Source organism: Aphelocoma coerulescens, chromosome 23 (genome assembly GCF_041296385.1).
Source record: "Aphelocoma coerulescens isolate FSJ_1873_10779 chromosome 23, UR_Acoe_1.0, whole genome shotgun sequence".
NCBI lineage: Eukaryota > Metazoa > Chordata > Aves > Passeriformes > Corvidae > Aphelocoma > Aphelocoma coerulescens.
Window position 1 is genome coordinate 7335783 of NC_091036.1, and position 26645 is coordinate 7362427.

The window sequence follows — 26645 nt, forward strand, 5'->3', positions numbered from 1 at the left end:
CTGAGCTCCCTCAGCGCCCGCCCTACGGGTGCCGCCCGCGGCCACTCTTCCCCCGCCAGCACCCGCCGCTCCCCCGCACGGCGCCGCGGGGGCGGGGACGGCGTTCGGGTGAGCCAATGAGCGATGGGCATGGGCGGGGACAAGGCGTGCGATTGGCTGCGATGACGGAAAGCCACGCCCCCTTTTGCCCCGCCCTCCCGCCGGCGGAGGTAACGGTCGCGGCGCGCGGGGGTGGCGGGAGACGCGCGGCGGCCGCAGGTGAGGGACGGACCCCGACCCCAGCCCCGACCCCAGCCCCAGCCAACACCCACACGGTACCGGCACCGCCATCACCGCACCGGGACCGCCACCGGGCACCGGCAGCACCACTGCCACACCGGCACCGCACCCCGCGCCCTCAGAGACCGCACCCCCCAGCCCTTCAGGGACCGCTCTCTCAGCTCCTTATGGCCTTCCTCCCCCAGCCCCTCGGGGACCGGCTTCCTCTCCTCTTCAGGACCGGGGAACCGACCGACACCCCCTCCCCCGCCTTTTTTGGATCAGGTCGTGATGGACGGAGCCCCCAGACCCTCAGGGACCGGCCCCCCAGGGTCTGTCCCCCCACCCTACCCTTAGGGACCTCCAGCCCTTCAGAAATTTACCTAAAATTAGGTATATCTACCTAAATTAACTATACCTAAATTAACCATAATATGCACTACATTTATCTAGAAGTGTTTTATTTCTTTGCTGAGTGAAATGCTGTTTCTGATTCATTATCCTATCGTATTCCCAGTGCCTCTTCTATGTTGTAAAATCTGCGTATATGAATGTTTTCTAGGAATTACTGTTTTCTCTGAACTCTTCGAATCAGTTTAACAAAAATATGTAAGAGCTGCCGATTGAGGATTGAGTATGGGTTTGTAGACGCCTTGAATTTCTGCTGTGTAGATGTAAATTGCACTTGCATTTTCAAAGACAGGAAAGTCTGAAGCACTCAGAGAAATGGATAAATTAACCCAAAACTCTGGACAGATAAAGCTTGCTATTCATGGAACAGCAAGGCTGATTTTTGAAGGACTTTTTTCCTCATGTAGTTGCTCAGTGACCTCTACAGAGGGCAGAAATGATCTGGTTGAGAGTTAAGACTTTTAAAGAGAAATTTTTAGTCTCTGTAGACGCAAATTCAGTGTGTAGGAACCGTGGTGACAGGTGCTCTATAAATACCTGCCATGGGGTAACAGCTAAAAGGTGCTGCTGAGTACCTGGAGAATGGTGCAAACAGGAATTCTGTTTTCTCAGGCATTAAAAAAACCTACAAGGCTTTGTTTGTTTGGTTTGGTTTTTTTTTAAGTATTACCTCTGTTGCTACAGAGAAAAAAAAACAGGTATTTTTGTGAGGAGAAGCTAATTAAATACTAAATGCTGTGTTGCTCTGATGAGTAGCTGATGTGTGTGTACCCTTTGCTTGGTTAGTGGGAACAGGGTGGGGGATTATACTCACTGAAAATAAGGTTTTTATTCATTTATCCAATAATCTAGATAGATAAGATGGCTGCTGCTGAGAAAGATCCAGACCTGAGGCTCCTGCAGAACAATCCATCGGGTAAGGACAGTCCTTTCTCCAAAGCCCTGCTGCTGTCGGATCCTGTTTCAGTTTCTCTGAGGAGACACGTGGCCCTCAGAAGATTCTCTACCAGAAGCTTTTTGTTCACAAAAGTCTTACTCCTGAAAAAGCATGCAAGGGTAGAGAATCATTTGATAAGGAATTTCTCCCTCAAGTTGATAGCTGGTGAATCTGGGAGAGTTCTTTAGAGTTAATGCAGAAATACCTCTTTAACTTGCCCAGTTTTGTCGTGCTGCCGCTGCTCCTTTTAGTCAGAGCACCAGCTGGGTGTAACATGACCAAACTGATCAATGGGAATATAATTTACAACTTCTGCATTCTGACTTCCTTACCAAGATTGTTTTTCAGTCTCCTGTTGATATTATTTGACTTCCCTGTGCTTCCTGCCATTTCCTTTTGCAAAAGGTATTTTTTTAACAGGAACACGGGGAGTGAAGCAAGGATCAGTTTGGGTTTTGGAAGCACTGGTAATTACACATGGCTTAATTAGGTCTATTAAAAGGCTCTTTGTTGGCTAAAGCATAAATATCCCTGTTTTTTCCCTCCAGACCCCAGCACCTATCAGAAGAGCAAGTTCTTGGAGACTGACTGGAAGACACCGATGCTGTCCGTGAAGTCGCAGAGCCGCGTCAGCCGCTGTCCGAGCGCGGCCGAGAGCAGGGATGGGGGCATTGGCACCTCCTGCTCGGACAGCACCGAAGGTGATGGGCACCACTGGGTCAGAATGTAAAACCTGGAGGGCACAACCTGTCATAATGTCTGGAGACTGTTTCAAATCCAGGTGTCTGGAATGTAACCAAGTGAGGAAGGGACTGGCTGTTTCTCTGAGCTTGGTTATTGTCTCACTGCTGCGGTTTTAACTGACTAAGAACCACCAAGTCACCAAGGTGGCTTTTATTCACCAACAAATGATTTATCAGCAAGTCTGTTGTGTGAATTTTTTCAGGTTTTTTTTAAGAAATAATTTATAGGTGCCTTTGTGCAGAAGTGTTTGGCTCTGCAGTGTTAGAGCTGAGATCTCTGCAGCCTGGCCCTCAGCTGTGGCACGCTCTGTGGAATTTCCTGTCCCAGCAATCCTTTCCACCTGTATTTTCATCTTCATTGATTCTTTTTTCGGCGATGAGGACATTTGTGGTGTTCCTTAAAGCTCTTCACACATCCATGTGTTTCAGGGAGCCTTTGGAATGAGCTGCCAATCTCAGTAATGTGCCAGTGAAATGGAGGCTTTAGCAAGCCTGGCTGTTGGAAGCATTGCTAGAAATATTACGTGAGCACATGTTTAAGTGTTCCATCAGGCCTCTCTCAGGGTAGTAAAACACCCCTTTGGCAGGTGGGGGTGGGGGAGATGATTTCCCTTTGGGAAATGGCCCTTCTGAGCACTGGTGATGTCACAGCCTTGTTTGTAAGAGCCGAGGGTGACCTGCAGCCCTGGCTGCTGCTGAGGCACGCTGAGCTCAGTACATTAGTCAGAAATGTCATTGTGAGGACCCTCAGCACACTCAAGGAACTGATTGCAGAACCCACACGTGACGTGCTGGCCAGGGAACTCGGGTTCCTGACAGTGACACCAGGGGTTAAATTTAGGGGCTGTAAAATGAAATGGAGCTGCCTCCTCTTTGCCAAGGTGAACGTGCTCGCTGCTGCCCGGTAGCATGGTGTTCTCTGGAGTCCCCAGGCACAGCCAAGCAGGGGCTCGGAGATTTTCTGCCCTCACTGCTCATTTTTGATGAAAGGGTCGAATGCCTTTATTGTGACAGCTCTGTAGTGTGATTTCAGTCTTTGCAGAGTCTGATATGGGTTGTATTCAAATTGCAGTGTTTATTCGTTGTTGTAGCAATTCTTAGAGGGTGCAAACAGGTGGGAGGGTGACTTGTTGGAGCATCATGTGGGGATGGGCCTTTGGCCAGAGCCCTGAGGAAATCAAGTATGTGTTCCTGGGAGAAACCTGGAATTACTGCGACACAGAACGTATCAGGACAAGGAGTGGGAACGGGAACTTCGCTGTTTGCCTTTCTCAGCCCTTGCTGTTGCTGTATTGAAATCTGAGAGTTGCTAAGAATAACCCCGAGTTCCCTGCAGCCAGGTTTGGTGTCCTGCTGGCAGGACAGGAGCTCTGTCTCACTTCCTGTGGCAATAGGTGAGAGCCATTGCTCCAGCTCTAGGACAGGCTCTTGCTCTTGTCCTGGAGGAGCTGGAAGGTCAGATCCTCGGGGTCAGCGATGTTGGAGCCTCATCATGGGCTCAGGGAAGGCTCCTGTTAGCTCTGCTCACGCTTCGGAGTCGCTGAGCTGTGGGACGAGCAGAGCAGGATCACGGGCTCAGTGTTCAGCTCAGTAAGTTTCAGCCTTTTTATTCAGTATCAAGGACTTGATTTCTAAACCTAGAGAAAGATAACATTATTGATTCAAGATTATACTAGAGTAGCTTAAAAACAAGGATTAAAAATATGGATTAAACTTGGATTCTTCCTGTCGTGGTAGGAAAAGGCCAGCAGGTTCCTGAAACTTGTAGTGAGGGGGAACACAGGTGTGCCTGGGTCATGCTGCTGCTGCTTAGGAGGACATGTTCAGTGGGAAAGGAACTGGTTTTAAAAGTATTTTGGAAAGCTCACTGCAGGATTGTGTTTTCAGGACTGTAATTAGAGTATCACTCTTCTTGTTCCCTAGACTTTTGCAATTCCAGTAGCGGTTCCTCATTCCATCCCATCAAAACCCAGGTGACCATTCCAACAGCCCACGTTATGCCTTCCACGCTGGGTGCCTCACCCTCCAAGCTGTGCTCTGCAGGGGACCAGGGCTGTTCCCAGAGCTCTCCAAAGCCTGCTGTGCCAGGCTCTGCCCCTGACCGCCCAGGGCTCGCGAGGAACGGGGACTTTAACGCCGGGAAGTCCTCTCAGGTGCCACCCAGGGACCTCCTGCGTCTCTACGGGGCTTCGGGGCAAAATGGCTGTGAGCACTCCTGGCCTCCTGCTGCTGATCACACGAGGACAGAGGACACCTGGAAGTTTGAGACTCCTACCATCGAGCACACCCTCAACCAGTCTGTCTTCCTGGACAGTCTGTGCACTGACCCTCTGCACAGGTGCCAGAAGTTCAACCCAAGCTCTGAGGCAGGGAAGGACCATTATAAGGTGCTGCCAGAGAGCAAACAGACACTGGGGGCCAACGGAGCCTGCGAGCCCCGGGACGGGACATGGCCCAGCGGGAGCAGGCTGATGCCAGCGGGACTCCAGGCCAACAGCTTCTTTCCAAAACCTGTAGTAACTCCCCCATCCCGAGCGTGGCTGCAGGAAGGCTGCACACTGCACCCCCACCAGGGAGTCTGCGAGCTCAGTGCCTGGAAGCAGCAGCTGGACAAAGTGCGGCTGCAGGTGGAGCAGATGCAGGTAGGCAGCTGCCGTGGGACTGCGTGAATTTGAAACCCTTCCTGTCTCTGTAGTCGGGAGTCATTGTCCCAGATGTAGGAAGCAAGGGGGAAAATGTCTCATGCTTCTCCCTGAGTGACACCAGAAGTCTCCTAATGGTCTGTTTTTACAGCTTGTGGTGTCACAGGTATCGTTTGACGCGCTGCGTGTGCAGAGCAGCCCTGGATTATGTTACAGTGCTGCACCATCTGCCAGATCGAGAGCTGAAATGCCCTGTCTGATAGAAACTGTGAAGAAAAAGCATACCAAGAGGTTTTAAACAGTAACTAGAATAGCTTTGTTCTGTATCTAGGGTTAAGAAAGACTTTTTTTGAAAAAATGCATGAAACTGCAGTTTATTAGGTGGAAAGGGTTTGTTTACCACCTCCCATCAGCTGTACCCTAATGGAGACAAACTGTTTCCAGCGAGCTAGCACAGTGATCTAAAATTATTTGTTAATCTCCAGTTGTGCTTGGGCAAAGTTTCTTGTTCTTGGACATCAACAGAGACTGAAATAGCCGTGCCCTGGCATGCAGATGAGCACACAGTGTGCAAAATAGCTCCAGCAGTGTTGCAATTACCCCTGTGGGGCACAGACCTCTCCCTCCTTGCTTTGTCTCCTCTTGCAGTTACAAAACGGAGGCACCTGCCCCCATTCCTCGATGTATTCCCCATCCCTGCCTACACCTGACCCAGCTCAGTGGATCAATATCCTGAACTCCAACGAAAACCTGCTCAAGGAGAAAGAGCTCCTCATTGACAGGTGAGGCTTTGGTACTGATGTGTGGTTTAAAGACTCCAGTGCATTTCCATTTGGAAAGGAAAAGTTTGGAAAGTACCAAGGAAAGCTCGTTTCTCAGAGTCTCTTTTTCCCAATTGATCTTGTTCTGTTGCAAAGAACAATATAAGGACCTTAGAGAACAACCTGAACTCTTCTCTCCTTGAAATTAGGATGATGATCCTGAAGGGCTTAAATAAATTCATTTTAGTTATGGTTTTCTGTGCTTTATAAGGGATAAAGATTTCTGTTCACGTCATGATTATCTGGAATGTCAAAACTACTGCCTCTTTTGCTTAAGGGCTTTCTGGGAGCTCTTTGAGACCTTTATTTTAAATTTGGGTTTTGTGAGTTTGGGCTGGCAAACAACATTTCTCTTAGATAAGGCCAGTGGTCCACTTACTTTTTTGAAAAAGTAAGTCCTAATGAAAAGTACCTTCAGCATTTGGACTTTTTCTTCCTTATTTTGAGCCATCTTCTGTCTGTTCATTTCATTCCTAAGCTCCAGAGCCAAGCTGGATCCTCCAAAACATGCGAGGCTTGTGTGGTTTATCTGTAATCATTGTTGGGGGAAAGGTTTTGCAGGGAGGGGAGGGAAGAAAATTTAATAACAGTTGTAAAAAAGTCTAAATGTTTACCTTTCAGATGATTTCTCTGCAGGTGAGCTCTGAGTTGCAGAATTCTGCTTCTTCTTTGCTAGTCTCTGTGTGGAGCAGCAGTCGTGGTGGCACTGTTTGTGTTGTGCTGCTCTCTATGTTTGAGAACAGTGAATTGCCTCTTCTGTTACAGACAAAGGCAGCACATTTCCCAGCTGGAGCAGAAGGTCCGGGAGAGTGAACTGCAGGTTCACAGTGCCCTGCTGGGCTGCCCAGCATCCTATGGAGATGTCTACATGCTGAGGATGCAGGTACAGCAGGTGTCAGTGAGAAATAAGTGTTGACTCCAATGGGCCCTGCCACTCCTGCTGAGGTGTTTGCTGAGCAGGACTGTGCAGAGTCAAATTATCCCTTGTGTGGAGTTACCATCACCTCTGTGCCCCCTGAGATTTCCAGCCCTGAGGTCATTTGGTTGGATTAAAGCTGGGCTGGTGATGCAAACACCTGGCAGCACTGGCAGGTGCTATTTCAGAGCGTGTCAGATGGGATGAGGACACAGCCCTGGGACTGCCGAGGGCCAGTTTGTAACTCCCCAAATTCAGGGGCTGTCTCTGCCTGCAGGAGCTGCAGCGGGAGAACAGCTTCCTCCGAGCACAGTTCACAGAGAAGACCGAGTCCCTCAGTAAGGAGAACATCGAGCTGGAGAGGAAACTGGCTGCTGCAGAGGTGGATGTGAAGCTGGTCCGGGAGTCGCTGAAGGAAACGGTGCAGAAACATGCAGAGGAGTTAAAGAAGCAGGAAGAAAGGGTATGATCCTGATGCTCTAGAGAGGGGAAGGTGTGTTTTCTTTGTCAGTGTAGTGCTGAGGTGAAACTTTTCTGTAATTGCAGGTGTTCTCTCATCTACTTGTAGACTATGGGTTACAAGCAAAAGCCTTTCCTCCTGCAGTTAGAAGCATTTCAGTACCTCTTCTTTTGACCAAAAAAAGTCTGTCTTTAGCTAAATGAGCAGAAATGAGTTAAGGTGATCTTGTATTTTGGTGTTGTGTGGTGTGCAAAAAGCTAAATGAGTGGGCTTACAGAAGACTGAAGAATAGATGAAAAATTATATAAACTAAACCTGTCTGTAACTGTCCCTGCAGGTAAAGGGAAGAGACAAACACATTAATAACCTTAAAAAGAAATGCCAGAAGGAATCTGAACAAAACAAAGAGAGACAGCAGAGAATCGAGACCCTGGAACGATACCTGGCTGATCTTCCAACCCTTGAGGACCACCAGAAACAGAGTCAGAAGGTAAAACTTCCCCTGAGTTGCAGTGGCAGCTCTTCACATACTTGCTCAGGTGACTTTTCTATGGTTACAATTACTCCCCTTTTGTTGCAGCTGAAGGAATCTGAACTGAAGACTACTGCCCTGCAGGAAACAGTGCTGGCACTGGAAACAGAGCTTGGAGACGTCCAGGCTGCTTTCAGGGAGCAAGAGCTGCAGCTGGAAACCCAAAAACACAAGGAGATGGAGCTTCTGTCCACTGTGTGCAGGTAGGAATCAGGAATCGGCTTCATCTTGGCACTGCAGGAATTGCTGCACAAGAAAGGTGATGCACAGTTTGTGGGCTGGGATGCAAACAGGACAACACTGGCATCTGATATGAAATTAATTGCACTCCTCCTGTTGTTTCCCTCCTTAAAGTAAGGGAGACACCGTAAATAAAGCTGTGTTCTGCTAATTGCAGCTTGCAGGACAAGTTGCAGCAGTATGCGAAGAATGCAGAGAGAGGACCCCCTGCCCAGGATGGGGAGAGGCAGAAAATGGAACATGACTCTCTGAAGAAAGAGTGTGATTGCCTCAGGAAGGTAAGGGGCTGTCCCAGCTGGGAATCCCACATTTTTCCTTCCACTGAGTCACACCAGGCACTCGGATGAAATCAGGCACTTTTACAGACACAATTGCACTGAAGCAGCAGTTCTGGAATTCCAGACTGCAGGGTTCTAAAAGCTCTTCTTGATGTCATAACCACACACTTCTCCAGTAATGCTGGGGAGAAGTTGCAGAATGCAGAAGAGGGGAGAGGGAAACCACAGGAATAGAATGTCTGTGGTCTGTTTTTAGCTGATAAATCTAATGGTGCCTTTTAGCCAAGTCCACTTGTAAGAGCATCTGTGATTAGAGCAGTAAATGGACAGGAAAGAGGAGAGAGGATGCTGTCCTACAGAAGGAGAATTCCTGGTGGCATTACTGGATCTGTGTGGCCAGTTCTGATGCCGCTGCTTTTGATTCCAGATGGTGGACAAAAAGCAGAAGAAGATGGAGCAGTTATCCTTGCAAGTCAAGGTGAGAGGTGATGGGGAGGGACCCAGGACTTGAGAATATGCTGTGAAGTGAGTTAAGACTTACTGTGTTCCCATGTTCTGTTCCAGAACCTGGAAGAACAGGTGGCCCAGGAAGAGGGGACAAGCCAAGCTCTGAAAGAAGAGGCGATGAGAAGGGAAAATGCTCTGCAGCAGCTCCGGGCTGCTGTGAAAGAGGTCAGGGGATGTTCGGAGTGCCTGAGCAGCACTGTATGAACAATGGATTGTCTTTTAGCAAGGCCCTGAATTCAGTCAGCAGCTCAATCTCTCCTGTTTCCTGCTAGTCAGTTGTCCTGTCAGGGCTGTGAAAGGAGCTATGGCCTGCTGGAAAGCAGGAGAAAGCAGCTTGTGCCTCGGGAACTTCACGGGGATGGGGTGGAGGAGGCCGAGCTTGCCAGCTGAGGGCAGCAGAACAGGAGTCCAGGCACAGCCTTGGCTGAGGGGCCGGGCAGAGCCCAAGCACAGCGGCAGCCCTCGAGGCGAGGGATGGCCAGTGCTGGCGTGCACAACCTCCTGGAAGCTTTTGTTGCACAGGGACAGTGCAGTTTCACGGGGCAATTCCCGTTTGATCCAGTCCCCGTGTGGGAGTGACATTCGCTCCTCCAGCCACGGCCTGGAGGGCCGGATGCAAACCAGCCCCTGCCCTCAGTGCTCCCACCATGGAGCAGTTGCAGTGAGTGTGGCAGTGGTGCCCCGAGTGCCCACTAACGTGCCGTGTCCGTGTGTCCAGCTGTCCGTGCAGAACCAGGACCTGATCGAGAAGAATCTGACGCTGCAGGAGCGGCTCCGGCAGGCCCAGCTGACGGCCCAGGCCCTGCCTGCTGACACAGCCCGCCTGGCCCAGGAGCTGCACAGGGAGCTGGCCAGCTGCCTGCAGGATTTACAGTCTGTCTACAGCATTGTCACCCAGAGGGCTCAGGGCAAGGACCCCAACCTCTCTCTGCTCCTGGGCATTCACTGTAAGTACAGAGCGATGGCAGCACAAACCCTTCCACTCCTGTGCTGTGGCAGAATCAAGTAACTCACTCAGAGCATGGAAAGTTCTCTTTCTGGGCTTCTGAACGCTCTTTCTGTGGTTGGCTTGCTTCAAAGGTGCATGTTGTAATAACTGAATGTTAAGTAGAACCTCTTTTGCAAATGTGAGTTGGTTTTTCTGGCTGACTTGCAAATGTTTGTGATCCTTGGTGAGAACTGCATGTGAGGAAACTCCCTTCTCTGACCCCACAGCTGTGCAGTACCCTGTGAAGGAGAAGGATGATTTGCTGAGCCCTGATGGACTGGCCAAGAAACTGGTGGAGGTAAAACAGCTTCACAAAGAGGTGGAGGACTTGAGGACTGCAATATCTGACAGATACGCTCAGGACATGGGAGACAACTGCATCACCCAGTAAAGAACTCCCAAAGTAAGACAGGAAATGAAGACTTGAAACTCTCAGGAGTCTTATGCTCCTACAACACTAAACCTATTCAGCACTTTACCATCCCTCTGCTCGGGTACAGGACGTGTGACTTTATCTGATCTGTGGGGAATCAGGGGGTTTGTTGCCAGAAGTGTTCAGCTGCTGACTGGCTAACTGGGATAATTCAGGGCTTCGGTGTCAGGCTTCGCAGTAGCTTTGATCTTGTGGAATGTGTTTTATGCTGTGTTTGCTGGAGCTGGTGTAGTCTCTGATGCTGGGAGATGAATTCTGGCTTGCCTTCCAGGCATGTCAAATGCTGAACATGCAACTGTGACAGTTAAAATCATGGCTAAAAGGAAATGTACGCCCTGGTCTTGCTGATAAACCTCCCTGTGCAGGTCCTGTGGGACCAGAGGATTATCAGAGTGTTTGTGGGATACCTGGATTCCATGGGCAGGCAGGTGTGCCACTTACACTGCTGGCATTTACATCGAGGTGCTGCTGCCTTGGATTGATGGAGCAGGACCTGCTCTCCTCAGGTAAATGCAACCAGTGTCTTTCAGTAGCCAGCATGAGTTGAGGAATAAAGCAACACTAAAAGACTCTGGAAACGCTCCCCCTGGGCACTGTTACTCCAGAAGCCTTAAGCCTTTTGTCCCCCTGAAATAGCACTGGGAGTGGGTGTGATTCAGACTGCAGAGGAAGTGGATTGATGCTGAAGTGCCTTAATGAGCTGGAAGAACCCTCTGCTCCCACACTGCTCTGTGCCTAATGCCTCCACTGGCAGGTGAGGAGCTTCTCTTCCTTCTCGCAGCCTTTTCAGAGCCATCACAAACAATCCTGGGGAGCCCCAAGTGTCTGTGGCCCCTGCCAGAGCCTCCAAGAGCCCCTGTGCCCCTGGGGACCCACCTCTGCTTTACTGGGAGAAAGCCATACTGGTCCCAATGTGGAGGGGGTGGCACAGGGAGCTCTTCCTGCAAGGCAGTGGCCACTTGGGCTTTGTCATAGCCCTGTCCCTCCTTCCCCGCTCCTCTGCAAGTCACGGGATTTCTAAATAAATCATTGTGGGATCAGTTTCACTGTACCACAACCCTCCTTAACCCCAGTGACAGCTTTACAGTACCGAGTCCAAGGGTGGGACTTTGGTTTTCAGCTTGAGTTAAGAGCAAGATGCCAAGTTATGACAGGGAAGGATCCTGCTGACCCTTGTGTTGTTTGGCTGCTCTTGGCTGACGTTGGGGCTGTGAGCCCTGGGTTTGGCAGAAATGCTTTTGTTATTCCTTTGTGTTAAATTTTAAGACCAAATCTGTTCTGTTCTCGGTGTTTGGCCACCATGGGTGATGGTGGCAGGGAATTGGTTGGTTTGTCCCACGTGGGGAGCAGGCAGCAGCGTGTGCCTGGCAGTGTCTGTCTGTCTGTCCTGCTCTCCCTGGCTGTTCTGTTCCTGGCTGTGTCTGTCCCCCGGCTGCTGGTGCCGTGTACTGAGCAAAACACATTTCCAGGGCTATTTCTGAAGCTGCTTGTCCTGACTGCCCGGAGCTCTGCTGGCTCCTGCAGGTTCTTAGGGGGTTTGGGCACCATCTCCTTCTCCCCTTTGCTTTGGGGGTGCACGATCTCGTTCCCATGTGCTGTGAGGGGACAGGTTTGCCCTCTGCCCCTGCAGAGGTGATTCTGCGATGAGATTGTTGTGGCTGAAACCACCTCAGCTGCTGCCTGGCTCTGTCCCAGCAGCTGGGCTGCCCAGATCCTGTGTTCCCCTCCCTGGGGACATGTCCCCTCCTCATCCTCCTGCACAGCTGAGCCCCTCTGGCCAGGAGGGTGATCCCACGTGCTGTTTGCTGCTGGTGCAGGGGAGATCTCGGGCTCTTTGTTACAGAACACCCCAGGCCAGGGGGACAGGACAGCGTTCCCTCCCTGTCCCCCCTTCCTCGTGCCACTCACGTCCTCCCCCGGTCCCCCGTGTTGGGCCCGGTCCCGCCGGGCTCAGTGTCTTTGTACCAGCCTCCGTCTCACCGCTTGTTTGTATCAAGTATTTGGAGTATCAAATAAAGCTGCTCTGACCCACTCGTGCGAGGCCGTCCTGGGTGGGGAGAGAGGAGCTCGGGGGCGGATGCCGGTGGCTCCCCCGTGCCCGGCAGGGGCGGTTACTGGTTGCCCGGTGGGAGCGGTGCCGGTGCCGGTGCCGGTGGCTGCCCGGTGCTGTCGGGGCGGTGTCCCGGGGCCGGCCCCGCCGAGGCCGCATGCCCGGGCCCGCCGGTGCCATTGGCCCCCGCAGTCACATGCCGGGCGGTGCCGGGGCTCCCGCTCCTCCTCCATCCCTCCGTCCCTCCCTCCCGCCGAGCCCCGCCGAGCCTCCCCTCCCTCCCTCCGCCGGGCTGAGCGCTGGGAGCGGCCGCGATCGCACCATGAGCACCCTCAAGGTCTACAGCACCTCGGTGACCGGCTCCCGGGAGGTGAGCGGCGGCGGGGCCCGGGCTGCGGCGGGCAGGGCTGGGGGCACCGGGCCCCTCTTCCCGGGGGTGGGCGTCTCTCTTCCGTGCAGCAGCGAAGCCCCCCTCCCCCGCCCCGTCCTCGGTGTCCCCTCCCCTGCTCGCGCTGTACCGTCCCCATCTTTCCCCGAACCCACCCCCTCCGTGCTGGGTGTCCCCCCGCGCGGGCGGGGTCCGCACCGTGGGCACTGTGCTGAGCCTGGCTGGCACGCTGGGTGTGTGCCCACCCTTGGGGCTCCTCTCCATCTCCCCATAACCTGCCTTTCCCACCCGGGTTCCAGATCAAATCTCAACAGAGCGAAGTAACCCGAATCCTTGATGGGAAGAACATCAAGTACGAGCTGGTGGATATCTCCCAGGACAACGCTCTCCGGGAGGAGATGAGGGCAAAGGCAGGCAACCCCAAAGCCATCCCACCCCAGATCGTCAACGGAGACCAGTACTGCGGGGTGAGGCTCGTGCTCCGCGCCGGGGTTGGCACGCAGGGGTTGGGTGGTGGGCGATGTCCTGTCCCTTGGGTTTGCTCAAATGTTCAAGACGCCTTGTAAGTTATTTCTCGTGAGCTGCAGGGACCAGGTGCTGCCAGGGTCCACGGCCGTTTGGCTTGGGAAAAAGGGGACCCGGGCAGGGGGCTCTGGGTGGCAGTGGGGCTGTGCCCGCTTTGCCCTGTCATCCTTGGCACAAGCAGCTGGTGCCAGCTCTGTGAACCAGTGCGGGCTCAGGGACCCTCCTGCCTGTGGGCGACTGCGTGGCGTTTCCCTGCAGGATTACGAGCTCTTCGTGGAAGCGGTGGAGCAAAACACTCTGCAGGAGTTCCTGAAGTTGGCCTGAGCCCTGCTTACCCTCCCATCCTGGACTCTACCTGCATTCCTGAGCGCCCTCATCTCCGACCACCTTCACCTCCGGGTTGTCAGCGCTGTCCTGGCACCGCACTTGTATCCCAGCACAGGGAAAAACCCATGACCAAAACTCCTCATTGCAGCTGCCTCCGACTCCCTCCTGCTGAACCCCGAATCATCTCAGAGGGATCCAAAGAAAGTGTGACGCTCGCTGCGCTTGGCCTGTGGGCAGAGCTGGGCCTGGCTCACGGCAGCTTCCAGTGCCTCTGTAAACAGCAAAGCCTCCGGGGCCGTGCGAGGTGCACCCAGCCCTCAGCCCCCTTCCTGTGCCTCGGGAGGGAAGGGCTTAGGGCTGCACGGTACCTCCCGTGTCTCCCAGTTGCTGTTAAAATTGTAAATTCTGCTGCCTCACTTCCTTCTTTTTCTCCCTTTTTCTCCCTTCTTCATCTCAACTGCAGAGATTATGGCAACTAAGTAAAGTTGGGTGGGGTTTTTTTGTTTGTCTTAATTTAATGCAAAAATACTGCACAGAATTGGGGGTCTGAGTGCCCACCACAGTGGAGCTGGGGGCAAAGGCTGCCTGGGGGATGGATGGGGCTGGAAGTGGGATCTGTGTTGCTCCAGCCACCCTCCGCCCTGACCAGGGCTCCCTTGTGAGCATTAATGGCTCAGGGCTGCCTCAGAACAGCTGATGCTCCAGCTGTCCAATCTTTCCTCTTTGAGTTGGCTTTTTTGCAATCCTGGACCAAGTGCATTTTGTTTTCCTGCCAAAAAGCAAGTTTATAACCAGTGTTGTCTTCCGAGATGCTATTAAATGTTACTGTACCTTTCATGTTGCTACTCTTGCATTTCTTTTAAATTCGGTTTTATTTTGGCTACAGGTTAAACATCACCCTACCTAAGGATTGTGAGTCATTTCCAGCTGAGAGAAGCTGAGTGGGTTGTACGTGCTGCTGCAGCCTGACACAAAGATCTTAGCACCTTAGATTGCTGCTGCTAATCAAAGGCTCACAGGACGTGTCTGAATGTCCTACAGCGCAGTAGTGACAGGTACCAGAGCATTCCTCTCCTCTGCGTGGTGACAGTGGCAGCCCGGGGCAGGGACAGCCTCAGCCAGACGTGGGAGTGAAAAACAAACCCCTGGCACAAAGATTGACTAGACCAGGATACAGAGAGACAGGGAAAACAGCTGGAAATTCAGCTGCTCCTGAATCTGCTACAGGTGGAAAAAGGAGGAAGCTGAGGGAGAGCTGTGTGGGTTGAGTCACTGCTCATGGGGAGCTGAGGAAGCAGCTGGTTTGCTTCCTGTGTTTGAGTTGTGCAGCTCAGAGGGGTCTGGGAAGAGCTCTGGGCACCGTGAGCTTTCACAGCAACTGTGCCTTTGAAATCTACAGGAAGCGGAAATTGCAGCTGAAAAAAAGGGTTTTATTGGGAGCCTTTAATGAGGGCTGGGTCTCTGCAAAGAGGGAACCTGCCAGAAGGCCCTGCCTCGCATGAGTGGGAGTGTTGTCAGCTGGGAGTCAAGTGAGAGCTTGTCACAGCTGGAATGGGAAGAATGTGCTGGGGAGAGGGAAAGGGAAAAGTGCAGCCCCAGCCCACGGGAGAGGGAGGAAGATGCTTTATTCAGGGTTCGGCAGAGACGCCGCGGAGGGATTACGCTCTTCTCCAATGACACGGTGTCCTGTTGCAGCATCCAAGCGCCGGCAGCAGGAGGGAGGAGGGCGGGTACCTCCAGGCAGGCTGGAGCCTGGGCCCCGCTGCAGCTGGGGGCTGTCCAAGGGAAGGAGCTGTGCACGTACAGGAAGCCCAGTAGCAGGATCTCCCGGCTGAGTCGAGTCTGGCTCAGCCCCAGCACTGCAATGGCTCAAGGCCTTCAGGTTTAGCTTCAGCAGACACCACAGAACTGAGCCTGTTTGTCCCCTGGTGTCAGTGCAGGTGAAGTCTGTCAGGAGCAGCTGTGTGTGGAAAGCAAACTGCCCCTGGCTGTGTGTCCATCCTGCTGCTCCAGAGTCCCTGAGCCCAGCTAAGCAACTGCCCAGTGCCAGGGTGAAGCTGGCAGGCTCCCCTGGGCAGGGGTCAGCCTGTGTCATCCACAGAGATGAGGAGCCAGGCCAGGAGCCCAGGTGGGAGCTGGTGGAAGTGTCCCTGTGCTGGGACCCACCTGTTTTGGGGAACAGCAGCCACTGTGAGGCAGCAGGACTGGGCCTGGCCCCCTGTGCCAAAGGGAGCGGCCAAAGGGCTGCTCTGCGCTCTTCTCCATCCCAGGTAATGGCACAGTGAAACTAAATCTGGAAAGGAAACCTCTCCCTATTTCTCAGCCAGGGCAGGTTGGGTGACGGTGAGAGGCAGCTCCCTCCCTGTGCAGAGCTCGGGGCGAGGAGCTCTTACCCTGTCTGCAGCCCCGTCCCCTCCTGTTGCTCCTGTTGGGAGGGGTCTCTCCTCTGCAGCAGCAGGGAGGCACTGGGGACCAGCCCACATTCCTGCAGGCTCCTGGAGTTGTCCGTGTACACCCTCTGGGGAAAGGTGCTGATGATCTCATATGAGTCCGAGTTTCCACCCCTAGGAAAGAACAGCACAATCTTTCCTACTCATGGGATCCCCCAAGGTTTTGCTGAGATGCTTTGACTGATCCAGCTGTGGTTATGCAAGAGCAGAAAAAAGGGCTTCCAGCCCAAACTGCAGCCAGCCAGCCACAGAGCAGCCTGTCCAGCTGCACAGCTGCAGTGGGAAGGAAGGAGGCTCGTGCATCCCACCAGCACTGAGCTCATCCTGGGCTCACACTGAGGCCAGGGCCACGGCCTGCAGCAGGAGTGGGAAGAGGGGAGAGCAAAGGGGGCCCTCAGCCATCTGGAACTGTCCCCAACAGGCTGAGTGAGCCCTTGGGCAGCATTAAATGTGCTGGGACGTAGAGCTGGCTGAGCCAAGCAAAGGCTGCAGCTCAGCTTCCAGCACCTTGGGAATGGTGGCACAAGTTGGGTGAGTGCTGGAAGGAGGCAAAGGCAGCGATGGGCCTGGATCTGATGGCAGTTTGGGAGGACAGAGGAAGTTTATCTCTGCTGCTGTGTGGCAAAGGTGGGTATGAAATGCTCTGAGCTTCTCAGAACCCTGGCACTGCTGCCTGGAGAGCTTCAGGTGGGCAGAGCGCTGGGGCTGTGACCCAGCTCAGGCCGATGTTTGAAGCCCCAGGACCTCAAGAACCCTTTCCTGGGGCCCTACAGAGCCAGGCAAGGAGGGGAGGGAGTCCTGGACTACCTGACGTGGGCGAGGTGCTGGTGCAGGTCCCCGATGGTGTCTGTGAGCAGCATCTTCACCTCGTACGTCTGCTCCCCGCTCTCGGATCTGATGCGCAGAGTGCAGAAATCAGGGGCAGCAGCTTTAGGCCCCTCAGCTGGCTTCACCCTGGGGATCACAAATCCCTGTCAGCCCAGGAGTGAGCTCCACTCAATGGGCAGAGCCTCCGTGACAGGAGGAGTTTCATGTTTGGGAATGTCCTTGAGGTCAACGAGGCCCTGTCTGACCATGGGCAACCAGACCAACCCACTGCCCAAACTGCTGCTTTGCTTTCTCAGCCTGAAGATGCCTTGAAGAGGGTTGTGGACCTTTTTTAGCTTTCTCATTTTAAACCAGTGCTGCCTGGTAAGTACTTCGCCCTACTTCTTTGATTAAAAATAATCTGCTTGGGGTTTTTTTCATTAGTTATTTGGGTCTTGCCTTGCCAGAGACTGAGTGGAAAAGCGCTGTTAGTGAGACCTCCCACCTGGGCATGAGATTCTCCCATTTAATATGACTGCAAAAAGCTCCTTCAATGGTTTTAAACTCTTAGGCCTTGGCTTGCTGTCAGAAAAACTTTCACATAAACTAGTGACATTTTGAACAACAGAAGCTTTTTGTTAGAAATGTAAAATATGGCATGTTTGCCATGAAAAATTCAGTGGTTTTCCCAAAAGACCAAACTTGGCCTTTTTTCTAACTATTTCTAAGATCTAAAAGGGGAAAGTCCATTTACCTCCTCAACTGAACCCCCTGAACTAAACCTGCAGTGATGAAGCAGGAAGAAGAGGAGATCCTGACAGGGCAGGGGTGAGGGGCTGTACCTGTACCTCTCCAGGGCAGCCAGCCCAGGTGTTTCCACCAGGATTTCTTTGCTGCTCCGCTGCCCATCAGAGCCCTGCAACCAAAGCAGGTGAGTGTCAGCACTGCAGGGAGAGCAGCCAGTGCCGGCACAGCCCCAAGGCAGGTGCCAAGTGCCACGTGTGCTCTGGTGGAGCCTCTCTGGGAGGTTACACAGAGCTGGGAGAGGCCCAAGGTGGGGATGCTGGTGCTGTGCAGGGAGCGGAGTCCAGGGAATCGCCCCTGGTCTCCTGCTGGGGGGGTCTGGGGAGGTCACTGGTACCTGTGGCACTGCTCCAGCCACGCCTCGGGCACTGCCCACTCTCCCTCTGTGCTTCATGGGCTTGGAAAGCTCGTTGGGAAACTGCTCCAAGGAGGCTTTGGGACCTATCAGAGCAGAGAGGAGATATGTCCGTGTGTGACCTTTGTGACAAACATTTTGCTCCCAGAAGAGGCTGATTTGGTGAAAGGGGAGAGCTCAGCAGCCGACAGGGAGAGCTCTCAGCACCCCAGCGAGGCCGAGAGCGGCTCTCGGGTTCCTCCCTTGAAGCTGTCCCACTTTCTGCCCCACTGATTGTTTGATTGTCAACATCAACAGTGAGAACAGAGCAGCCTGTTCAGTGCACAGCTGGGATGCACAGCAGGCAGCTCTGCTGTGAAAAACTGGGACTATCACCATTTTTACAGACTTGGACATTTTTCACCTTGTGAGGGTGTATTTGTAGGCGTCCATTCCTTTCTGCTGGGACAATTATTTTTTACTGCTTGGTTAAAGGGAATATTTAGCTTTAGCCTTGAGGTGACTGAGCACAGTTGAATGTAACCAGGCAGCTGTTTCTCATGGGTGATACATGTGGTGGGTTATTTAGTGAGGCACCCACAAGCCCACTGATTTCTGTCTCTCTGTTTGACTTCCCAGCCCCGTCAGATATTGCTTACACAGACTGCAAGTGTCTAGGAGCAAAATGAGGAATCTGTGGCCTTTGATGTCCCATATTCTTTTGTGAAAGTCTGAAGGGAAACTGTCCCATTTTTCAGTACAGTTACGGTTCATTTGGCTTGAAGATATCTACATTTTTGGAATGAGCTTGTAGGAGAAAGGAGCAGTGTTTGCCAGCAACTCTCCCAGGCCTGCAGGGCTCCCTCAGCATCCTTTGATGTGGTGAAGGTGGAAGGAGCTTGGCCTTTCAGAAAGGCACAGGGCAGATGTGTTTGGAAACCTGCTGAATTTCTATTCTTTTATTACCTGTCATGTCTCATCCTTTAGGAGGATTAGTGCTGAGAGGACCCTCTGTGTGCTGCTGCTGGCTTCCAGCTCCTGAGGCAGCACCAGGCCCTGACCCAGAAGTGTTGCTTTCCTTGCTGAGACCTTCACATTCCCCTCCTACCACCTGCGCTGCCCTGGTAAGGTTTAAAAATCCTCCTCCTCAAGCACGAGCTGCATTTTTGAGGCAGGTTTGGGATTTTACCTGGGATCTCGGAGGTTTCCTGCACTTTGTTGGATTCTGAAGTACCGACCACCTGGCCAAGGCCAGGAAAACTCCCTGGAAGGTCTTGCTTCTGAAACACCACGTTCCTCCTGTCGGTGACCTGTAAGCAAATCTGACTGTTGCACAATCTCCTCTTGCTGCATCAGAGCCCAATTAACCACAGTAATGACAACCAGCAGTTGTACACCCCAAGTGAAACCAATGATGCAGAGGTTATAGGGAACCTCAGTCCCCAGAGCTTTGCACAATCCCCCTTCCATGTGACTTTCTAACTTCCACAGCTCCCAGCTTGCTCCAGCTGGCCTGACCTTGTCCTGTTCATGCAGCTGTGTCCTGGTTTCTTTGTGGCAGAGGGAAGGTCCAGCCTCTGGTTGTGCCTGCTGACGTTTCAGGTGCACTCCAAGACCTAGATTTGAATCCTCTGAGGCTCTCTGCCCGCAAATGTGGCTTTGGCTCTTTGCTATTTCTGAGAAATCAAAAACTGGGGCCAAAGAGAACCTCAGGTGGCCAAATCCACTTAAACTGTGGCAAAATAAACTCTCATGACATGCTCTTTGAAAGCCACTTGTTCAATCTGTTTAAAAGCTTTTCCAGGGGAACTATTTGAGAACTTCATTTCCCCTCCTTTTCATGACACAGCTCTTAATTTCCTGCATGTGCTGCTTCTCTTACAGAGCCTGCTGTGCTCTTAGAAGCCTTGTTTCAAGCCAGGTTCACTGAGACACAGAAACCCTTGAACCTTGATGCTGAAACACTTCCTGTAACGGCTGCTGCAGGTGCCTTCCCTGCCTCCCTTTTCCCCAGACACACCTGCACAGCACCACAAACTTCAACCTCCCCTTGCTGTGGGCACCATCCAGCAGATTGATGAAAGAAAACCTGAGCTGTCTTGGGAAGCAAGAGAGCAATTTCTCCCCCAAAGCTGCGTGTGGCACTGACCTGCAAGGGGACGCCGTCGGGGTAGCGCGGCTGCAGCTCTGAGGGGAAATAACCATCCATGATATCCTGCAGGCATTGCTGAAACAACAGCAGAGCTCGTGGTCACACCTCAGACTTTCTGTTTAGCTCAGGACTGATCTTTCTGCTGGGATGCTCCCGTTTGTGGTGTTGTGACCGTGCAGAAAGGTCTGCATCAAAGACACAGAATCTCCGTCTCTAAAAATTACTGCACACAGACACACGAGGCTTTAAAGGCACTGTGGGGATGCAGGTGTGGAGCTGGGCTCCTTTTTAGGACTGAGATGAGCTCAGAAGCCCTATCCCCTTTCTTGGGGCTTAGTGAGTGCTGGCAGGATGACTCTGATTCCTCTCCAGCCCTTCCCATACCTGTGTGGAGGGATGCTGGTAGGGCCGGAAGGCTCCACTGCCCACGACGATCCCATTTCGGTACAGGGTGAGAGGGAGGGGCTCTGGCCGCCTCAGCCGAGCCCCCCGGGGCGTGTGCTCAATCTGAGAACTGCCCTCTCCGACCAGGGAGTTCAAATCCTTAATGTTCTCCAAGATTAAATCGAAATCAATCTGGTGTTCGCAAACAACGGCCTCACCTGTGGCAGAGGGATCGGAGTTACGGGGGAAGGGGTGGTGGCCGAGCAGATTTGTCTGTATGAATCTGAGCTGTGTTTGAGCCCTGACATTTCTATGCTTTGCCTTTCACACACTTACAGAATGCAGTGCAGGCTTTTGCTGTGGCACAGCTCTGCCAGGTCCACACGGGCGTGTGCCAAACCACAGGGGCAGGGCAGAGGAGGCAGCACCGCGGCTGCAAACTCGGAGCAGGGGCGGCTCGTGGAGCCCACGCTGGGCTCCTGGGCTTGTTTATCCTCTCAGAAGTGTTGTGCTGTCCCTGTGCTGTGCATGACGAGGAGCTGCACGAGTTGGATTAACCAGATTGGATCAATGGATCAGGGCACAGGTGCTGAAGTGGTGCCAGGGTAAACAGAGGCAGCTGCCTGCACCAGGGCAGGGACTCTGCAAGGATGTTTGTCTGGGTGTTTGAGGGTGGCAGGGTGAAGCAGTAAAAGGGTTGTGACAGGGCAGAGGAATGAAGTCAGAAGAGGAAACGAGAGAGAAAAGATCTAAGCTGAGTTAAAGTCCTTGGTCGTTCTCCTTTTTTAAGAGTTGCTAAAGGACAATGTAGAAATACCCTTGAAAAGGGTCAGTGAGCTGAAACCAAAACTGTTTCTGCTGATCTCCCTCTGTGTCTCCCCTCCTGCATCTAAGGGAAGGTCTAGTCTAATATTTGCATGGTGGTGAGGAAGCAGCATTGGCTCTACAGCCCAAATAATTTTCTTTTTTTTCCTCTGTTTCCACTCCCTGGGGAGCCACTGCCAAACCTGCCTGGACCCCAGACAGCAGAGTCAGGTCTCAATTAAAGCCTTCACGTGGTGGCTGGGAGGAAAGGCAAACAATACTCCCTGATAGAGCCAGACTCTGTGGGTAAGTTACTACAGCTCCTGTGCACACAAAGCACCTGATTCCGTTTTCCACCCACTCTATGTCAATGTCATTAGAGCAGCCAAGCCTCAAATGTGCAGGGTTTGTGAATTCTGCAGGAAACAGCTGCTGTGAGGTCTCCTCCTGGAGGGCTGAACCATCAGGTTCTCTCCTCTTTGCCCAGTAAGGGTGTACAAAATACAGGTATATAAAATTAAACCTTCTGCTGAGCTCCTGTTGGATTGCTCCACGTCTGTGCCCCTGAGATGGATTGATGTGAAGATCTTGGCAGAGGATCTCAAATTCTGAAGACCCAGATCCTGAGGTTTTGGTGCTTATCTACCCTCCCTTCTCTGAGTGTGCAGTGAGAGCTGGGATAGCAGCTTCAGCCAAGAGTGCTGGTGCTTTACCCGGCTTCCAGAGGTTCCCTGCTGGCAGCTCCTCTTCATCCTGGAGTGATTCTGTATCTTCCAGCTGGTCCCGTGTCTCTCCAACCCAAATCAGACCATAGTCATTCAGGAACCGCTGGAAGAGGAAAGTCAGGCCAGTGTTGGTACCAGAGCTTCAGAAAACTGGAAATGGGAGCCTGAGAGTGGTCAGTTGTGGCTGTGAGAGGCAGAGAGGGAGGTGGAAGAGGTTTGTCCTGGGGCTCCTTGGCCCTGGCAGACAGACAGACAGACTCTGACAGGGCAGTGACAGCAGCTCCATCAGTAGCAGGAGAAAGGGAGGAGGAAAGATTTGTAGTGACAGAGGAACCTCCCAAGACTGCAGGAGCTGAGCATCTCCACAGCCCTTCATTCACAGAATGAAGCCTGCAGGAGGCACAGATGTCTGTGTGTCAAAAACCTCCGCCTGCCCTTTTGCTCTCATCCAACTTGCTCCTTATTTCCAGAGGTGAAGGGTTGTGATGATCAAAGGGGCAGCTTGAAAAAGGCCAAACTGGGACTGCAGTGATCTCAAACCAAAGCAGCAGCTGGCTCAGGGCACGTAGAGCAGGTGCCTCACCTCCATCTCCCAGACCTGGCTCTGCAGCTGAAGACACCTCATTTCCAGTTCTTCTGTGGTGGGGGAGCCAGGAGCACCTGTAAGAGAAGACCTGATGTTTCTATGTATATCCTCAAAGAAGGGCTGTGCTCAGTGAACTCAAACCCATGGGACACAGGGGCTGAAGGCGACAATTCACCCTGCAGTGGTTTGGCAACAATGCTGGCAGACTAAAAGATAGTTGTGAACAACCCTGGGGAAGTTTTGTGCTGGGGGAGCTGATGTGAGCGGTGCTGCTGGCAATCATACAGTGGAAATCACTTGGCTCCCTCTGTCTCAAGGAGCCCAAAATGAGCAGGTGTCCACTAAAGCTGGATCCTGAGATGTTGGCTGGATGGCAGCGCAACGCTGGAGGAGGTACAAACCACATGTTTGTGGTTTGACAGACAGAGTTTGTTTTGTGCTCAGGAAACAGAGAACTCACCCCAGCTCAGCACAGACAAGGCAGTTCAGCCACTGCAGGAAACGTGTGTGGGCTCCAGCTGGGGCTGGAAAGCTGCTGGATTCCAGGGAACTGGATAGGGGAAAAGACCTTCAGTGACTCACTGGAAGCTGGGTTCAATTTAGAGTTAGGCTGGACCTGGAATCCTGTGGGAGACTCCAAGTAGGTTTTTGGTTTCTCTCAGCTGCTTTCCTGCCTGTTTGAACTCTGCAGTATTTACTGCTCTTCGGTTTTCTGACTATCCTTGGGTGTCTGTGGTTGGCTTTACACTCATGGAAACTTAGAAACCCATAGAAAATAGGTCAGGAAATGATGTTTTGCACCGCACCAGAGGAACAGATACAAGTCAAAGTGCAGATCTGCTTCGGGAAATAGTCCCTGTGTGTAGCTGCGACCTCTCACCAAGGAGGCTTCTGGGTTTTGGAGCCGAGGACAGCTCAGAGAAGTCTCCAAGCCTGCTCTGTTACCCTGCCCAGAGCTCTGGAGCTCTCGTTCAAAGGTGAACGATTTTTACCTTCTCCTCTCTGAAGAGTCTTTATCTCCTCCTCGAGTTCAGCAATCCTCCCGTCCTTCAGGGGCAGAACAAATAATGACTTGGGTCAGCTCCTGGGCCTCAGCACCTCCAGGCACAGTTTGCACAATTAGTCCTGGCTGGGGCAATTAGCGAGGCTGGTGCAGGTCCTCTCACCCCACACAGAGACAGGCTAAAGGGTCACCAGGGCTGAATCACCTCACAAATACCTTAATTAGACCCAAATGAGGGGTGGGATAAATAGAGAACTCCAGGAATAGGTGACCCATCTCCCAGTCCTGCTCAGACCTGCAGGGAGGGGCTGATCTAGAAACCAGACCAGCATCTCTGCAGCCACTTCTTAAAAAACAACCAGCCCCAAACAAAAAAAAGGTATTTATTCTGGGCTTTTAAAGGGTATTTATTCTATTCAGTGAATGCAGAGAGGGCTGCTCCAGGATGACTTTGCTGTATGAGCAGTCGCTGTTTCAGAAAACAAAAGGGGGAATGCACCACCACAGGAGGCAAAAAAAAAAAAGAAGAAGAAGAAGAAGCCAAAGAGCTGCTGCTCTGAGTGCCAGGGTGCTGAGAGTCCCTGCTGCAAGACGTCACAGCAAGGACTGTCCCCTCTGCCACCCCAAGGCCTGATCCCACTGCTCTATTGCTTTGCAAAGGGCTGGTTTTGGTAATTAACAGCAGGCCACAGATGAACTTTGGAGCCCACACGAGGTCTGAGAGGTGGGACTCCCGTGGCAGGACACAGAGCAGGCTCAGTGAGAGGCTGACTTTTACCTTCAGCCGCATTTCTTGTGCCTGTTTCTCTATTTTCTGTTCCAACAGAGAGATTTTTTCCATCAGAGAGGATGTGAGCTCCGTGTCAGCGTGAGCTGCACCTGAAAGCACAAAGAGCTGTGAGCAGGACTGGGGTGCACAGGGGACCCCACACCAGAATTCCTGCTCTGCCACAGCAGGGAGGACTTTTTGGGTAGAAACCCCTTGGCTCCTGGTGTCACCAACTCGTTGTGTGTGTGAGAGGGCAGCCACAGGAACGGGTCTGGCCTGGGGTGTCACTGAAAAACTGATGGCCCAGAAACCCCTCATCACTAAGGGATTTTACCCTCCATATTCTTTTCCAGTGTTGTCCCCTCGAGCAGGAGTGGAGGGTGCCTTGCAGGGATTCCTTGTCCTAGGAGACAGCCTGGCATCCTCTGAGAAAGGAAAACAGGTCAGTGTTTGGACACAGGTTCTCCAAAAGCAGGTAAAGAAATATCACAGTTGTGCTGAGGGAAAGAGAGGGCAGGGGAGAGCAGGTCAATCCCGTCAGTATTCCCAAATTTCTGAGCATGTGTGGGTGCTCCTCAGGAGTCAGGACCATGGGAAGGTACAATCCCAGCAGCTGGACGAGTGAGCACGAAGTGGAGCTTGCAGAAAGAGCCCGTGACACTTGCACAGAGAGGAAGAAAGTGGTAAAATCAAGTCATTTTAATGAAAAAAAAGCACAGTGCTCTGCAATTAACATAAGCAGCAAACTTCACTGGGACTGAAATGGGAGGTTTTGTTCTGAAATTGAGTGGGGAGGATGTGACCTTAAAGGGAACTGTAAAAATAGGTGGTGTTCTAGGGCTGAGGATGTGGAAATGTCTTGTTACTTATCTGGTTTTGGACAACTGTAGGGGAGAGAGAGATACATCTATTGTGTAGAAGGGTAAGAACAGTGAAGGTAATCACCTGGGACAGCTCTGCCCTTTGAGGAAAAATAAGAGGGGATAACACATGAAATAAAGCACAGCTTCATTAACTTGGGGTGCGTTTGCTTGGTGGATTAACCTTCTAAACAGAATTGAAAAAGCTGTCCAAAAAACCCCAAACTGTACATTTTTGTGGTCAGCCCATCCTTCCAGTCCATACAGCCTTGTTTTCCGGGCAGAATGTCTGTTGGAAGGATGGAGGGCAAAAAAGGGGCCCAAAATAACGGGGATAACCCGGGGGCCGGTGAAGGGGGCCTGGCAGGGGTGGCAGCTCTGGGGCACTCGGGGTGTGTTGGGGGGACCCTCTTGGGGGGATCCCCGGATCTGGGGAGGGGGTGCGAACCTGGGGGGGGGTCCCCGCCCTCCCCAAGCCCTCACTCACCCCCCTGCCACCATCTTGTTTACGGGCGGTTGCCACGGCGACGCGGGGGGCGTTGCGATTGGTCCGGCGCGGGTCACGTGGTGGGCACGGTAGTGCCGGGAACTACAATTCCCAGCGTGCACCGCAGGCGCTGTCCCGGGACCGGGACCGGGACCAGGACCAGGACCAGGACCAGGAGTGGGTCCCACGTTTCTCCTCAGCCGCTCTCCGCACGCCCTCTGCCTCCGCTCATACACACCCGCCGGGCCTGAGGCACCCCGTGGCCTGCAGCTCCTCCCGATTCCCTCGCCTGCCTCCTCGCTCTCTGTTTTCTCACCTGGGCACTGCTCTTGGCCTCGCTGATGCCCTGAGCTCCACCCAGCGCTTCCCACTATCCCAAGAGCCTTCCCTGGGTGTCCCCCCGTCCCGCCTGCTGCCTGTGCTCTCTCCAGGGAGCTCGGCCTCGCCAGGTGGGGATGAGCAGGACAGGCCGATTATCCCCTCGGTTTTGCCTCCTTGGATGGGGCGTTCACAGAACCACAGACTGGTTTGGGCTCAGGGGACCCCAAAGCTCATCTCATTCCCACCCCCCTGCCATGGCAGGGACACCTTCCACTATCCCAGGTTGCTCCAAACCCTGGCCAACCTGGCCTTGGACACTTCCAGGGGTGTTGGCTGTGCTCGAGAGACTTTCTGTTTCAACTTGACTGAAGAGCAAAACCGAGCTAAATTTGGTGAAACTTTTCTGCAGAAAAAGCTCTGGGTGGAAGCTGACAGAGAGCTCACCGTGATGTGCTTCGCCAGCACAAACCCAGACAGCAGGTGTGTGTTCTCAGCCAGTGACTTTGTTCATTTCAAGCCGTCTCAAAATAACCAGATCCTTTTTGTTTCCTGCTGCTGCAGTTGAGCGGGTGAGGGAGCTCAGACATCCGCTGTGAGGAGATGGGGGAATTGTGAGGAATTCCACTGTGAGGAGATGGACTTGGGGGGCTAAAGGAAGCATTTCCCTGATCTGTACCTGGATCTGTAACTGAAATCCCACCTG

At 52.8% G+C, this 26645-nt stretch overlaps 3 protein-coding genes across 5 annotated transcripts; 2 read left to right on the forward strand and 1 right to left on the reverse strand.

The window, feature by feature from the left end:
- The first annotated feature begins 186 nt into the window (after nt 1-186).
- On the forward strand, nt 187-10744 carry CEP85 (centrosomal protein 85). Of its 3 annotated transcripts, none has more exons than XM_069035867.1 (14): nt 187-258; nt 1522-1585; nt 2155-2307; nt 4273-4991; nt 5640-5773; nt 6578-6695; nt 7006-7191; nt 7526-7678; nt 7769-7923; nt 8118-8238; nt 8666-8716; nt 8803-8910; nt 9464-9692; nt 9961-10744. In XM_069035867.1, the coding sequence occupies exons 2-14, from the start codon at nt 1531-1533 to the stop codon at nt 10122-10124; spliced, it is 2346 nt and encodes a 781-aa protein (XP_068891968.1). In that variant the 5' UTR covers nt 187-258; nt 1522-1530; the 3' UTR covers nt 10125-10744. The 3 variants fall into 3 exon arrangements, with proteins under 3 accessions (XP_068891968.1, XP_068891969.1, XP_068891970.1); XM_069035868.1 differs by lacking the exon at nt 187-258 and adding an exon at nt 334-651; XM_069035869.1 differs by lacking the exons at nt 187-258; nt 1522-1585; nt 2155-2307 and adding an exon at nt 2333-3939.
- A 1614-nt stretch (nt 10745-12358) lies between these two features.
- On the forward strand, nt 12359-14291 carry SH3BGRL3 (SH3 domain binding glutamate rich protein like 3). Its single transcript, XM_069035870.1, has 3 exons — nt 12359-12586; nt 12904-13071; nt 13388-14291. Exons 1-3 carry the CDS (start codon nt 12374-12376, stop codon nt 13451-13453), a joined length of 447 nt encoding a protein of 148 aa, XP_068891971.1. The 5' UTR covers nt 12359-12373; the 3' UTR covers nt 13454-14291.
- Nucleotides 14292-15789: 1498 nt separating this feature from the next.
- Nucleotides 15790-24711, reverse strand: UBXN11 (UBX domain protein 11). Its single transcript, XM_069036032.1, has 12 exons — nt 24609-24711; nt 24284-24384; nt 23495-23549; nt 22500-22576; nt 21905-22019; nt 20388-20605; nt 20001-20078; nt 19041-19161; nt 17855-17958; nt 17556-17629; nt 16714-16860; nt 15790-16020 (listed from the first exon to the last, which is right to left on the reverse strand). Exons 1-12 carry the CDS (start codon nt 24694-24696, stop codon nt 15846-15848), a joined length of 1353 nt encoding a protein of 450 aa, XP_068892133.1. The 5' UTR covers nt 24697-24711; the 3' UTR covers nt 15790-15845.
- Nucleotides 24712-26645: the final 1934 nt, after the last annotated feature.